Raw genomic sequence first — 14,096 nt, 5'->3', positions numbered from 1 at the left:
TTGGCTTCTGTAACACCACCAAAATGTTTCTGAATGTGTCTTTACTTAGTATCCACAAGGTATTACAAGCCCATTTCTATTTTTCTGCCAGAACCTAAGCTACTCACCAAGGAACCCATCACTGTAGCACGATCACTGGTTCCCCAGGATGAATGTGTAACCCAAGAGGCTGTGCAGTCTTTCATGGTGCTAATGCTGCTGATTCCAATTGAACTTTAGTTTTAACCTAGTCTCCATCTCCTAAACATCTTTATTCTAACTCAGTGTCTTCTGATCAATTTGAATGTCTTCTAAACACAAATCCACAATTTTAGTTTCATTTAAAGCTAGAAACTTTAGTTTTCCTTTTATTAAAAAACATACAACTGGACTTAGTCCAGGAATAACAGAGAACAGTACTCCTCAAGCAGTAGTCATCCCATCTTCCCGTTTGGTGACAGAGCCAAACTGGGCACTCGTACATGGGTACAAGCTGCACCATGTGGGGAAGCTGTGGTGACTGGGTGTCCAATTTCTTGGGAACACATCTTGGAACTGGGTGTATCATAGACAGGTCTAGATGACAAATGCTATCAACAACACCTAAAATCTATCACCAGATTACGAAAAGAGATTTCAACTTCCTCTACCCCAATGCAACATAAATACTAAAGCAGAGAGTATACCCAGTTATCAATGGTGGAATCTCTATACAATTAGTAGAGAATAGTAGTATCAGAGAATACAAATAAAAGGCTTTGGTATTTCATCAGAAAAATATCCTTTGGCTTTTCTATAGATTTGATTCCTTTTGAACCTAATCCCCACTACTAAAATTTCAACACATTCCACTTATGATCATATCTACATATTATTACTATTTTACATTGTATAGTGACAGGTGGTGACTACACTATGATGAACGCTGAATTGAATAATGTATAGAATTGTCTAATCAATGTTGTACACTTAAAACTAACATAACATTTCATGTTAATTATAGTTCAATTTTTAAAATAACCAATTCAGGTTACTGGCATGTCTTAAAGTTTTTCAAAAGTACAGACAAACCAGGTACTTACACCCACAGAAAGTTCCAGCCTGCCACAAAACGTCCCATAGGAGTAGCATGGTCCTTGTCTGTTCATAAAGCAAGTAACGGTGGAGAAAAATGTGGACAGACCAAACATAAAGCAAGAGGAAGAGTTTATGGTCAGAAAACTTATGAACCTGTCTGATCTGCAATGAACCAAAAGCATAGATATCAACAATCCAGACCTGAGCAAATACTGTCAGAGAATGAACTCATAGAACCTAGGAAACGAAAAGGAACAATACCCAAGCAAATATCCAAATTTCAAGAACTTGATGTTTTTGATTTTAAGAGAGATAGCTGTATTATGTTACATAGGAGGCTATATATATATACACATACTTAAATCAAAATATAGAAGGTGAAGAAAATGTTGACTTATGGGTTAGGCAGAAGAGAGGGCTATATTGGAAACTTTGCTGCTGTTTTGTAAATGAATAAAATTCTATGATGACAAATTCTCTATTTAATTAGTATAAGTAGAAGGTCAAGCCCACCTAACACCACAGAGTCCAGGGAACACAAAGGCTAGTGGCCCCTGGCTTCTCAAACTACCGCATAGCTCAGGTGCAGGCACAGCTTAGGATTGCCAAGACCTAGGCACTTGTCTCAGACTTGGAATCAGAAGAAATCAATGTAGAAATATATTAAGAAAATTAATTAAGAAACTTTGGGAACATTAAGGAACTCTCATAGGCTCCACAGCATAATTCTGGCAATCATTCCTGTCTATAAATCTCAGAACATGATCTTACCACTTCTTGCCAATTCTTGGACCCACCTAATGTCCTTTCAATAAACTCCTTTTTCTGAACCAATTGGCTAGAGTTGGCTCATGTGCTTCCCAAGTAAGAACCCAGGCTGCTACAATTTGTAAAGAGTAATGAGCTATTTACTGATGTGATCCACTGAGTCTTCTACAGTGAAACAGTCCAGGTGCAGCCTGTCAACAAACTGGAAAAAATACTGATTTTTCAAGATAAAGTTCCAAAGTCATAGGTAACTTAACAGGTCTAGTCAAGTATGTTAAGTAAGACATACAGAATAGATGCTACTGATGGAATGCAAAATCCAAATGATTTAAATACAAAGGTGTATCTGATAACAGTATTTAAAAATCTGGATCTCCCCTCTTCCAGATGAAATATCTCAAAAAAACAAAAAACAAAAACAAAAAAGAAAAAAAAAAAACAGAAAACAAAAAACACATTTATCTTTTCAAGCCTAGCAGTAAGCTGAAACATCAAACCACAAAACAAGGTGAGAAGAGTGCAAAGGCAGTAAAGGCTGAGTAGGAGTGTGGGAGGAATGCATAAAACTATAGTCAACACTGCTATATATTTGAAAGTTGCTAGAGAGTATCTTGAGTTCTCAGCAGCAGGGAAAAGAAAAACCCATGGTCCATATCTATATGAGATGATGAATGTTAACTAATTGTGATAATCCATTCAAAAAGTATGTAAATCAAGTCATGCCATGTACCCTAAACTTACACAGTGCTGTAGGTCAACTATACCTCAACAATGCTGGGAAAAATGAAAAATTGGTTCTAGGAGAAATAAGTTAAATAGTTAAAAACATTTTGGTCACTTTTCATTTATTTCTAATTTCACTGGAGTATGGTGAAAGAAATGTAGCTTGTGAAATCTCTATAAATTCTTCTATGGCAAAGTACAGCTTTACTTTTGTGAATTTTACAGACAATTTTAATGCAAGGGACATAAGTCATCACACACACACATATTTATGTATACTGTATATGCCATATGCCATACATATGTCATTAAAATCAAGCTACTGATTCCCCTTTTTAACCTTAAATTTTAGGTTCAAAAGTTTAATTATATATTTTTGGCATGCTGTCATATGCCTTAAACTTATTATTGATACAGGAATTTTTTTTTGATACAGGAATTTCTGATGGACTAACTATAAATCAAAGGAATTTTTTCCTACAAGGGAAATTATTGAGCCAATGATATAAATTACCATTTATTTATAAATCAAATCTATCTTATTTCAATACACTTGAAAATCCTAAATCCCCACTTAGAAACTGATATTATACTTATGATTTAGTGCACACAGATCACTCATATTCAAGGTGGCCAGAAACACATACACATATATATAGACACACACTTAAAAATTTCTGCAGTTTTAAAAATTTCATACTTTCAATGAAACATTTTCAATGTCTACTGAAGTGATTGCTTTGTAATAAATCACTTCCCAAATCTGAAATGTTTAGAGCCCTCATTCTTAGCCCATTTGGCTTTATGCTCATTTGTACAATCATGGCTTCTTGCCTTTGAAGTAAGATTCAACATGCCCAATGAAACATCCTAGCGCTGGTGCTGGTTTTATCTATAATTTTGGGGGAAAGAAGCCTCGTCAGATCCCATTGCTAAATAAGAACTTTTCACCATTTTATGTCTTCTCCAGAAGGCTGTTCCTCTATCTGTCCATTCCCCGACTGATTGAAGTTCTTCTAGGGTGTGTGTAGAGCCAGTTTTCAGCCATCAACAACTGTTCCCCAGAAATTCAATCACTGCCATATGTTCTGTACTCTGGCCTAATCCTCAGAGATGGCTCCACTTACAGTCATCTCATGGGGACAGAATTTTACTAAGGGAAACTCCTATCAGATGTCACTTTCAGTTTCTCCTTTTTCCTCCAGAGAATTCATCCCTATTCTCTGGTCTCCCATTTAAACTCTCAGCTTACTTTTTACTAACTCTCTAGGATCAGAGGTTTCAGGCCCATGATAATCCACAGGATTAGAATTTATGATTTAGGGGCAAAGGCCGAAAAGACATATAACCCACATATTAGAAACCAACCAATAGCTACAAATCTTACCTAAAATTATTCTTGCAAGCTTAATTTAGGTGATGAGCACTTAGCCATGAGAGTGCCCTCCCACTCAGAAGACTTTCACTTAGGAAACATATTCCAGAGAAGGTAAAAAAAAGAGAGGTAAAAAAAAAAAACTACATGGGGGTTGGGGTCCCTTAAAATAGAGCTCCTTGGGATGCCTGGGTGGCTTAGTGACTGGGCATCTGCCTTCGGCTCAGGGCATGATCCTGAAGTCCTGGGATCGAGTCCTCCATCAGGCTCCCTGCATGGAGCCTGCTTCTCCCTCTGCCTATGTCTCTGCCTATCTCTCATGAATAAATAATTAAAATCTTTTAAAAAAATAGAGCTCCTTTATACTGCTTTGGAAATATAAAAACATGCCCTCTACACAACCTGCATATTTTTAATTGCTCATATAGAACCCCTTCTGGCCTAAATTTCCAGTTCCCCATACCCAGGGAAATATTTTCTATGAGGAAGATCCCTGGGAATCCAAGTCCTAAGGAGTGACCTGCTCAAACTAATCCAAATAGAAATCCCAGAACTCTGAGCAATCTCTATCTAGTCACCTAGTCTTTCCTAAATGGTCAAAGATGGGAATCTTTGGCTTACTCTGTTTTTGACTCATTTTTACTCTCCATATTACTACAGTAAAACATTCCAAAAGAGAAGAAAACCAGGCATAAACTTAAAAATCAAATAGGTGTACCAAGAAACCATTCTGGATTTCAATTTCAATTCTGATCCATACACAAATATTACAATGGTTCTAGAAATTAATGTTTTATTCTCTTGGCCTGCATTTTTTTTTCACTTTATATCATGGCCATTTTCCTAATCTTTATGAAATCTTCACATATAATAGAAAGTGCTGGATAAAATAGATAACAAACTACCTGCCAGGGAAATCGTGTCATAAAATGATACTGAAATACTGTTTTCCAGCCTAGACTCTAATAACTAGCAATTTTCCAATTTTCTCAACATGCCCACCAGCGTTTGCATTCTCATTTACTCTTTATTGTTGAAGAAATCTACATCACTTTCAATTGCTCCATAGTGAGTTGCCCATTTAATGGTAATTTTCTCAGATTCAGGTCAGAGTGCTTTCTGCAAGGAAAAGTGCCAATATTTATTACTTATGTGGCAATGTGTCATAACAGCCAAGTTTGATTTTTTTAATACAAAATTGCTAAGCAAAAATACGTGCTTCATTGTTTTTCTTCTCCAGAACAAACTTCCAGATACACAACAAAAGGTTGATATTTGAAAGAAAACAAGAAGGAAGGAAGGAAGGAAGGAAGGAAGGAAGGAAGGAAGGAAGGGAGGGAGGGAAAGAAATGCAAGGAAAAGGAAAAGGAAAGAAAAAAAGAAATATACTCTGGCTGAAAGATTTCCAAACTAGTTACATTCATAGGGTTTCTCCTCAGTATGAGTTGCCTGATGCCTAATAAGTTTAGAACTATTAATGAAAGCTTTCCCACATTGATTACATGTAAAGGGCTTTTCTCCGGTATGAGTTCTTTGATGTACAATAAGTCGAGCACTCAAGCTGAATGTTTTTCCACACTGATTACATTCATAGGGTTTCTCTCCAGTATGAGTTCTTTGATGTTGAGTAAGGCATGAACTCTGCCTGAAGGACTTCCCACACTGATTGCACTCATAGGGCTTTTCCCCAGTATGAGTTCTCTGATGTACAACAAGAACATAACTCTGGCTAAAGGACTTCCCACACTGATTACATTCGTAAGGTTTTTCTCCAGTATGAGTTCTCTGATGCATAACAAGGTGAGAACTGCGATTGAAAGACTTTCCACACTCGTTACATTCATAGGGTTTTTCTCCAGTATGAGTTCTTTGATGTGCAACAAGCTGAGAGCTCCAGCTGAAGGATTTTCCACACTGATTACATTCAAAGGGTTTTTCTCCTGTGTGAGTTCTCTGATGGGCAACAAGTTTGTAACTTTGACTAAAGGACTTTCCACATTGATTGCACTCATAGGGTTTCTCTCCAGTATGAATTCTTTGATGTGCAATAAGTTTATAACTCTGGATAAATGATTTCCCACACTGATTGCACTCATAGGGCTTCTCTCCAGTGTGAGTTCTTTGATGTGCAATAAGTTTGTAGCTCTGCCTGAATGACTTTCCACATTGATTGCATTCATAGGGCTTCTCTCCAGTATGAGTTCTCTGATGCACAACAAGAACATAGCTCTGGCTAAAAGATTTCCCACACTGATTACATCTGTAAGGTTTCTCTCCAGTGTGAGTTCTCTGGTGAGAAACAAGGTGAGAGCTCCGGCTAAAGGACTTCCCACATTCATTACATTCATAAGGTTTCTCCCCTGTATGAGTTCTCTGATGTGCAACAAGATGAGAGCTCCAGCTGAAGGATTTCCCACACTGATTACATTCAAAGGGTTTCTCTTCAGAATGGTTTCTCATGTTTTGAGCAAGCGATGAACTCTGGGAGGTTTTACCACAGTCATATTGACTCTCTTCAACAGGTATTCTCTCTTGTTCCTTATGGGATATACTGTGGTTCAAAACTTGCCCACATTCCTTAAAATCTAAGGATGTTCCTCTTGCATGTATTTTCTGATGTGTATTTAGAGGTACATCATGATTAAATGATTGAATACTGTCACTAAATCCATAGGATTTATCTTCTGTTTGAGTTCTTGTAATCTGAATAAGGTGAACGTTCTGGGGAAGATTTCCACATTCATTATTCTCACAGAGTTCCTTACTGTCATCAATCATCTCATGACTGTTTACAATAGAATTATAATGCAACTTTTTAACATGTGAGGCATGTTTATGAAAATGGTTTCTTATGGGTACCATCTGGGGTGAAAGAAGACTGGAACTCAGACCACTTTCCTCTTCAAGTTCATCACTTTTATAGACTCTCTCATAAGTAATAGCTTTCCTGTGAGTAAATGCCATTTCCTTCAAAAGTGTCTCTTGTTTTTCCTGTTGCTTTTCCAACTGGTCCCTACAATCCTGAACTTGACATGAAGATAACCAAGGATCATCTCTTGTCAATCTTTCTAACTTCACTCCATGGGATGGTTCATCATTAAAAATGTTCTGTTTTGATGTTGATGCTCTCCTTCCAAGTGAGGTTGTCAAATCTAGAAGAAAACAAAATAAAACATCCTAGCCAAAAAATGTTGAAGTTGGAATACTGGGGGAAAAAAGCTGACAAGCAAATATCCAAAATATATATGGATTCATTTTCAGCTGTGGATCTATAACCTGGATTAAGAAAACAGAAGGGTGGGATGAAGCAGTAAGCAGAGAACTATCACAGCCCAACAGTACAATGATATTAAAATTCAGGGTTTCTGAATAAAAAGACTTTAGATACTAAATATCTCCATATTCCAAAATAAGATCACCCATGAACAATCTACAGAATAACAAAAATAATTTTGCAAATCTTAGCCAAAAAAAGAGTCCTTTCTACCCTGTTTAGTGCTAGACACATCTTCACTGAACTAGAGAACAGCATCTACATTTCCAGAAATTCCTGGCATGAAACCTGCTAGCATAGCTGTGTCAGAAAGACATGGGCAAACTACCTTGTGAACCAAGAAAAACAATGAGGGCACTGGTATCTCAGGTTTCCTAAATACCTTAGGGGCTATTATGGCCCAATAGATTCCCGAGGTTCCAAGTGAGAGAGAATGGAGATGAGCTCAGAAACAGAAGCCTATGTGGTTACGAGGTCAAGCAACAGAGAGTATACCTGGAAAAGGCAGCAATGTATACAGTCCAGTAGGAGTGGGAGATGGAGAAATATGTAGCATGGCCTATGGGGCTTTTTGAAATTAACCTTCAATATCTGCAATGATTCCTAAGTGTCTGTTTCTCACCTGGATATGTATGTTGGGAAATGTTTATATTCACCCCTTGCTCCCATAGGAGATTGGACCAACATAGGACTTAGGGTGTCTGCACTGGGGACAAAAGAAACTCACTGCAGAATTTGGTCCCAGCCTTTGGTTTTTAGTAAGTATTAAGACTGCACAAGCTCAAAACCAAGAAGCTATACCTTTGCAATCCTACAAGTTAAAAATGCAATCTTCATTGGGGAATAAAAAGCACAAATGCACTCTGTGTGTGGTCAAAAATCATTCTGACTTTTGAACTTCATAGCTCTTAATCAACTGGATCATTTCAATATACAAACTTCATTAATTCTTACCCCAAGAGACCAGGTCCCTGTGGTTCTCTAGGATCACATCTCTGTCCAGGATCCTCTGAGCAGGGTTCAAAGTGCCTTCTTCCTTTTGAGTGAAGTCCACAGTCACAATTTTGAAGTTCACTCCTTCCTAAAACAGAACACACATTCCTGCTCATCTGGACATCATTTTCTTCCAATGTTCACAAAGGAGGAAAAGTTTGACAAACAGAAGCAAGAACATTTGATGGCCTAGAAATTGTCCTGAGACTGTCCAAAGGATTATAGTTAAGGTGTACATGTGCCTTTTACATAAGCCCCTTTGGGTTTTGGATGCTGGATCTATTTCTACAAGCCCAAAAAGGAATACCAGATCAGAACAGATATAAATTATTTTCTCTCTTGTTCACCTTGAAGAAAATGCTTCTTCTAATTATGCACTGGTGAATATAAAATTCCCCCTTAGGAATTCCCTCCAAATTCCCAAGAGGCTAACAAAACTGGGTCAGTATACTTTTTCTGTCAAAGGTCAGAGAGTCTACATTTCGGGCTTTGCAAGCCATACGGTCTCTATTACAACCACTCAGCTCTCCTGCAGCAAGAAAGCAGGCACAGAAATTATTTAAACACATGCGTGTGGCTTATTATGACAAAGTTTTATTTACAAAAGCAGGTGGTGAGTCAGAACTGGCCCACAGGCTTTACTTTATTGATGCTTGAAATAGAAGATAAAATGTAGACCTTGATGAAAGGCAGTATATATAGGTTAGGAGCACTGGATTTGGAAAAGAGATGGGTTTCCCCATCTATTAAAAGCAAAGGTCTGAATTTTAAAAATAGATATCTAATCTGACCATCAATCTTCTAAGAGTAGTTTATCTCATCTCTATTTATTAGGCTGAATCATACTCAACTCATTGGATTGTTCAGCGAATTCACTGTATGATATATGAAAAGCTATTAGCAGTTTACTAAACAAGAAGACAAAAGCTGGCAAATGGGCTAGATGGGTGATGGGTATCAAGGAGGGCACTTGTTATGATGAGCACTGGGTGTCGTATGTAAGTGATGAATCCCTGAATTCTACTCCAGAAACCAATATTGCACTGTATATTAATTATCTACAACTTAAGTTAAAAAGAAAAATTTTAAGATTAGATTTGAGAACTCTGAAAAATTAAGTGACTGCCAATGTAACCTATATCTTTAACTCTCAGCCTTGAGATGACAGTTGTGTGTTGTCCACACTCAGAGCTGCCCTGTAGAGCCTTTAGGGGACACACTGTCATTATTGTCATGTAGAGGGGGGTCTTGGACTGCCTCCTCTAAGCAAGACAGAACTCATTTCCAAGAATACTGGGCAGGAATTTTGATCCACTAAAGGGCTAACGGTGATTTGTCCTTGTCCAAAGGCAGCAAAGGCCAGAGAAGTGGAATGCCACTTGCCACGAAAGACTTTTTTAAGCACAGTCCTGAGCTGTGCTTCATGAACAGGATAAAGTCCCTGAATCCCACATAACTCCATGCAAAATGCTGCTGTTCTTGCATTTTTCTAAGTTGGGGCCTATATGTTTCACCAAAACCTCAAAAGTTTTCATGATTAGCCCCAAACAAGATTCAGAAATATCATTTGCACATTGCCACCTATGTCTGAACATGGATCTATAGGTATTTTCTCAAGCATCGGTTCATATTTCCTTTTAATAAACACTCCCCTACTTCTATAATGACAAAATCCTATAGCTTCAACATCATCACCAAATATTCCCTCTATATCCCTGTTAATGGAAACCTACATTTCCCCCAAAACCCTCTCCTCTGCAGGCTCTGCAGACTCATTATTGCTTGGCATCAAAAGGGGAGGGTGTATGTCTTCCCAGTTACATTGAAAGTCACTCCATTTACCTTACTTCTTGGATTTTTGTCCTACCAACTACTTGAACACCAACCCCCATTTCCTGAAAATGTATAATACCTCGGAGTTATCCTCTACTTCAACAACTTGTATTATCTCATCTTGTACTGTCTCTAACATTGATCTGTAGAGTGCTGATAATAAATAATATAAAACTAATTGACTTTTTAAAATATATATATTTATTTTATGGGGGAAAGAAAGAGAGAAAGAGAATTTTTTTAAAAGATTTTATTTATTTATACATGAGACACACAGAGAGAGGTAGAGACACAAGCAGAGGGAGAAGCAGGCTCCCTGTGGGGAGCCGGAAAAGGGATTTGATCCCAGGACCCTGGGATCACGATCTGAGCCAAAGGCAACACTGAACCACTGAGCCACCCAGGTGCCTCAGGGAGAGAGAATTTTAAGCAGACTCCATACTGAGCACAGAACCCAATGCAGGGCTCGATCTCACGACCCTGAGATCAGGACCTGAGCCAAAGTCAAGAGTCAGATGCTTGACTGCCCCACCCAGGCACCCCTAAAACTAACTGGCCTTAATGAGGCACTTCCTGTATGGTATCAGGCTGTGAGCTAAGCATGTTACATAAATCATTCATCTAATTCTCGCAAGGCCCCTGTGCAAAAATACTAGTAGCAGCACCTTTTTTCCAGATGAAGAGCTCGAAGGATAGAAAAATTAAAATGTATGTCTGAAGTCAGCAGCTGGGACATGCCCTCAGCTTTGTGTAACATGTTCTCAGTCATCAATGCCTAGTACTAGCCCAACTCCCAGCACGCCACTCTTAGGGTGAGACCTCAGACCTTGAAATAGCTAAAAAGCACTCTATCTCTCAAGTCACACAGACAGAATTCTCTGATTATATCAGATTGCTCTCCCTTATTCTTCTCATTCTTTAATGGTTTGGGGCCAGTACTCGATTCAAGTATCTACTATTACCATCCACTGGTCTATATTCTTTGCCTTCCCATTTAAAGCTCCTTTCATCCTCTCCATTTAATTATTTAGTTTAGAGTCCATAGATCATTCATTTTAATTTTTCTAACTGATATATTCAAAAATTATCTTTTTTTAAAAGATTTTTAAATTTACTCATTCATGAGAGACACAGAGAAAGAGAGGCAGAGACACAGGCAGAGGGAGAAGCAGGCTCCCTTCAGAGAACCCGATGTGGGACTTGATCCTGGGACCCCAGGATCACGACCAGAGCCAAAGGCAGACGCCCAACCGCTGACCACCCAGGTGTCCCATATTCAAAAATTGTCTTTTGGGATCCCTGGGTGGCGCAGCGGTTTAGCGCCTGCCTTTGGCCCAGGGCGCGATCCTGGAGACCCAGGATCGAATCCCACGTCAGGCTCCCGGTGCATGGAGCCTGCTTCTCCCTCTGCCTATGTCTCTGCCTCTCTCTCTCTCTCTCACTGTGTGCCTATCATAAATAAAAAATAAATAAATAAATAAATAATAAAAAATAAATTGTCTTTTAATTAGTACCTCACCCTATGGGGCTTTCACTGAATGTACCTAACTGCAAGAGCGAATCTCAATGTCATATGATCTACAGAATGTAGTTTCCAGAATGTCACTGGGAAAGAAAACTCACAAAAGCAGCTGGATGGAATATTATTAGGGGTCACTATCTCGGACTGATCCTTTCAGACTGACCGCAACCCTGTTAATAACTCCTGAAGCTGCTGGTCTCTCATAATCCAATATTACTGTTTCAGCCTTCTCCACTCAAGTGGAGAAGTACGTCTCCATTCCAATTCCCACCCTCATGCCCAATCAATAACAACCTGATTGCTCATAGAGATTTCCAAGACTTTGAAGAATTCCCTCAACCCCATTCTTCCTGTACGGGTCCTCCCTCCTCTGCAGAGCCAACATGTTCACATGAATGAATTCAATTCCTATGGTGCTAAGCAAAGACTCTGCTTTGAAGTTTTAACTCCTCTCTCTCCTTTTTCTCCACTTACTTCTTCATGCAACCACTCAAAGAGAGTCAGATCTTTTCAATTCTTTAAAGGGAAAAAACAAAAAACAAAAAACCCTCAATCTCAAACTCCCTTGCAGCTATCATTGTCTTGGATCTTTGAGATGATAACTAAGTTTTTGTAAAAGTCATCCATGTGTACTTCTGTTTCCTCACTTTTTGCTCACCTCCCAGCTCAGTAACCTGGTCCCTGCTGCTGACTAGCCATGCACATTTCTCAACGTAGAGAGGCCAACTCACCTGGGATGGAATGGCCAGTGACCCGGCATCTTCTCTTTCAACCTTGATAATAATCTCCTGAGGAAGGAGAGAGTCCTGAGAAAGCAAAACAGATGAGTAAAAGGAAAATAACCAGGAAGCTAAGTCATGAATCAAAACTTACACTGTAAGTAGGGCTAGGATTTGAAAAACCACCTATTTGAACACATCCCACCTACAAAACTTTTGCTCCTCCCCATTGGTAAGTTCAAGCTTACCATGTAGAGAGACAGGAGACATCTAGAGGAGCAACGAGGCACCGGACATGGGCACTGTGGCTCTTCCAGGTGACCCTGGCCCAGCCACCTGCAAAATGGAAGTGAGTGACCCCAGACACTATGTGGGAGAGAAGAACTGTACCATCATGTTGTCGGAATTCCTGGATCACAGAATTACAAGCAAATAACACAGAATACAGCATGACTCAAGAATCGTCAAGAAAGAGGTCCAAAAATTAACTTCACAAAATGTTTGGCAAAAAGCATCACACACAACACAGGCACCACCCTCAGTAAGAATCTATAGAGTTAAGACTTGTTCTAAATCAGCAAAAGAAAGGTACCTTTAATAGTACAAGGCACAAAGGAAAATGCACATGCAACTCAATAGGAAGAAATAAAAATGGCCAGCGCATACATCAAAAAATGCTCACCTCTTTAAATCAGGTGATATCAAGTCTTTGTTTCTCTAACTACTTATCCATATATATTAGAGGCTATAAATTCATGCTGATGCCTCCAACTGCAATTCAATAACACACCTTATTCTAGCCTTACTGCTTTCCATTTCATATTTCTTGTTTGCCACAACTGTTGGGACGATCTTACTCAGGGAACACGGGTGCCCCTTCCCTTTAATCAAGACTGTGTCCAGCACCTTTTGGGTTAAAGTTTTCAGAAGGAAAACAAAAAGGAGACCAGTCTGCTCGGAGTCAACTCCAAGTCCATGTCCTTCCTCACCCCCAAGCAAGCAGCTGAAGCTATCACTGTCTCCTGCTTTCACTCCTCACACCTCTGGTGTTTTTTTTTTTTTTAAAGATTTTATTTATTTATTCATGAGAGACACAGAAGGAGAGAGAGGCAGAGACACAGGCAGAGGGAGAAGCAGGCTCCATGCAGGAAGCCCGATGTGGGACTCGATCCCGGGTCTCCAGGATCACACCCTGGGCCAAAGGCGGCACTAAACCGCTGAGCCACCCGGGCTGCCCACACCTCTGGTTTTTTAGCTGCTTCCACAACAGTGGGCTCCGGAAGAGCTGGACACTTATCTCTTGCTCAGCACAGCTTCACTGTGCTTAAATCAGCACTGACACAGATTGGGCACTTCGTACACTCGTGCTGCTAGTAAACCCCCACTGAAACAAGGGACATAGAATGTGGTCCCAGGAGGCACCAAATCCCTGAGCTCCCAGCGGCTCTGCTTGTTAGAACTGACGGGTACTCCTGTTTCTCAAAATGCAAAGCACTAGCCTTCAGAATCTGCTCCTGACCAACTCAAAAGCCATCTTGTCACAAAGTATATGAACACACACACACACACACACACACACACACACACCCCTACATCCACTCACTCTTTCTCACCACTCTGGATTACTATTTTAGGAATAGCTCCTGTATTTATATCGTAGCTCCTGCAGCTTCTTCCAGATGTTGTCACCAACCATCGGCCAGGTATGTTTCATCAGACACAGAGTATTCAACACAGAACATCTCATACAATTATCTAAACTTTTTAAAAAAAGATTTTATTTATTTATTCATGAGAGACACACAGAGAGAGGCAGAGACATAGGCAGAGGGA

The 14,096-nt window shown here is 39.4% G+C and overlaps 1 protein-coding gene across 1 annotated transcript in view; it reads right to left on the bottom strand.

Moving 5' to 3' along the window:
• The window catches only part of ZNF229 (zinc finger protein 229), a 55,840-nt gene that overhangs the window by 35,470 nt on the left and 6,274 nt on the right, over positions 1–14,096 (bottom strand). Inside the window, exons 3-5 of the mRNA XM_049109766.1 lie at positions 12,276–12,350; positions 8,151–8,277; positions 5,334–7,074 (exon numbers count right to left, since the gene is read on the bottom strand). Of these exons, the coding sequence (XP_048965723.1) occupies positions 5,334–7,074; positions 8,151–8,277; positions 12,276–12,350 (1,943 nt within the window). The remainder of the gene's footprint in view (positions 1–5,333; positions 7,075–8,150; positions 8,278–12,275; positions 12,351–14,096) is intronic.

The sequence above is a fragment of the Canis lupus genome, chromosome 1 (genome assembly GCF_003254725.2).
Source record: "Canis lupus dingo isolate Sandy chromosome 1, ASM325472v2, whole genome shotgun sequence".
Lineage (NCBI taxonomy): Eukaryota > Metazoa > Chordata > Mammalia > Carnivora > Canidae > Canis > Canis lupus.
This window is presented reverse-complemented; position numbering and strand designations above follow the sequence as displayed.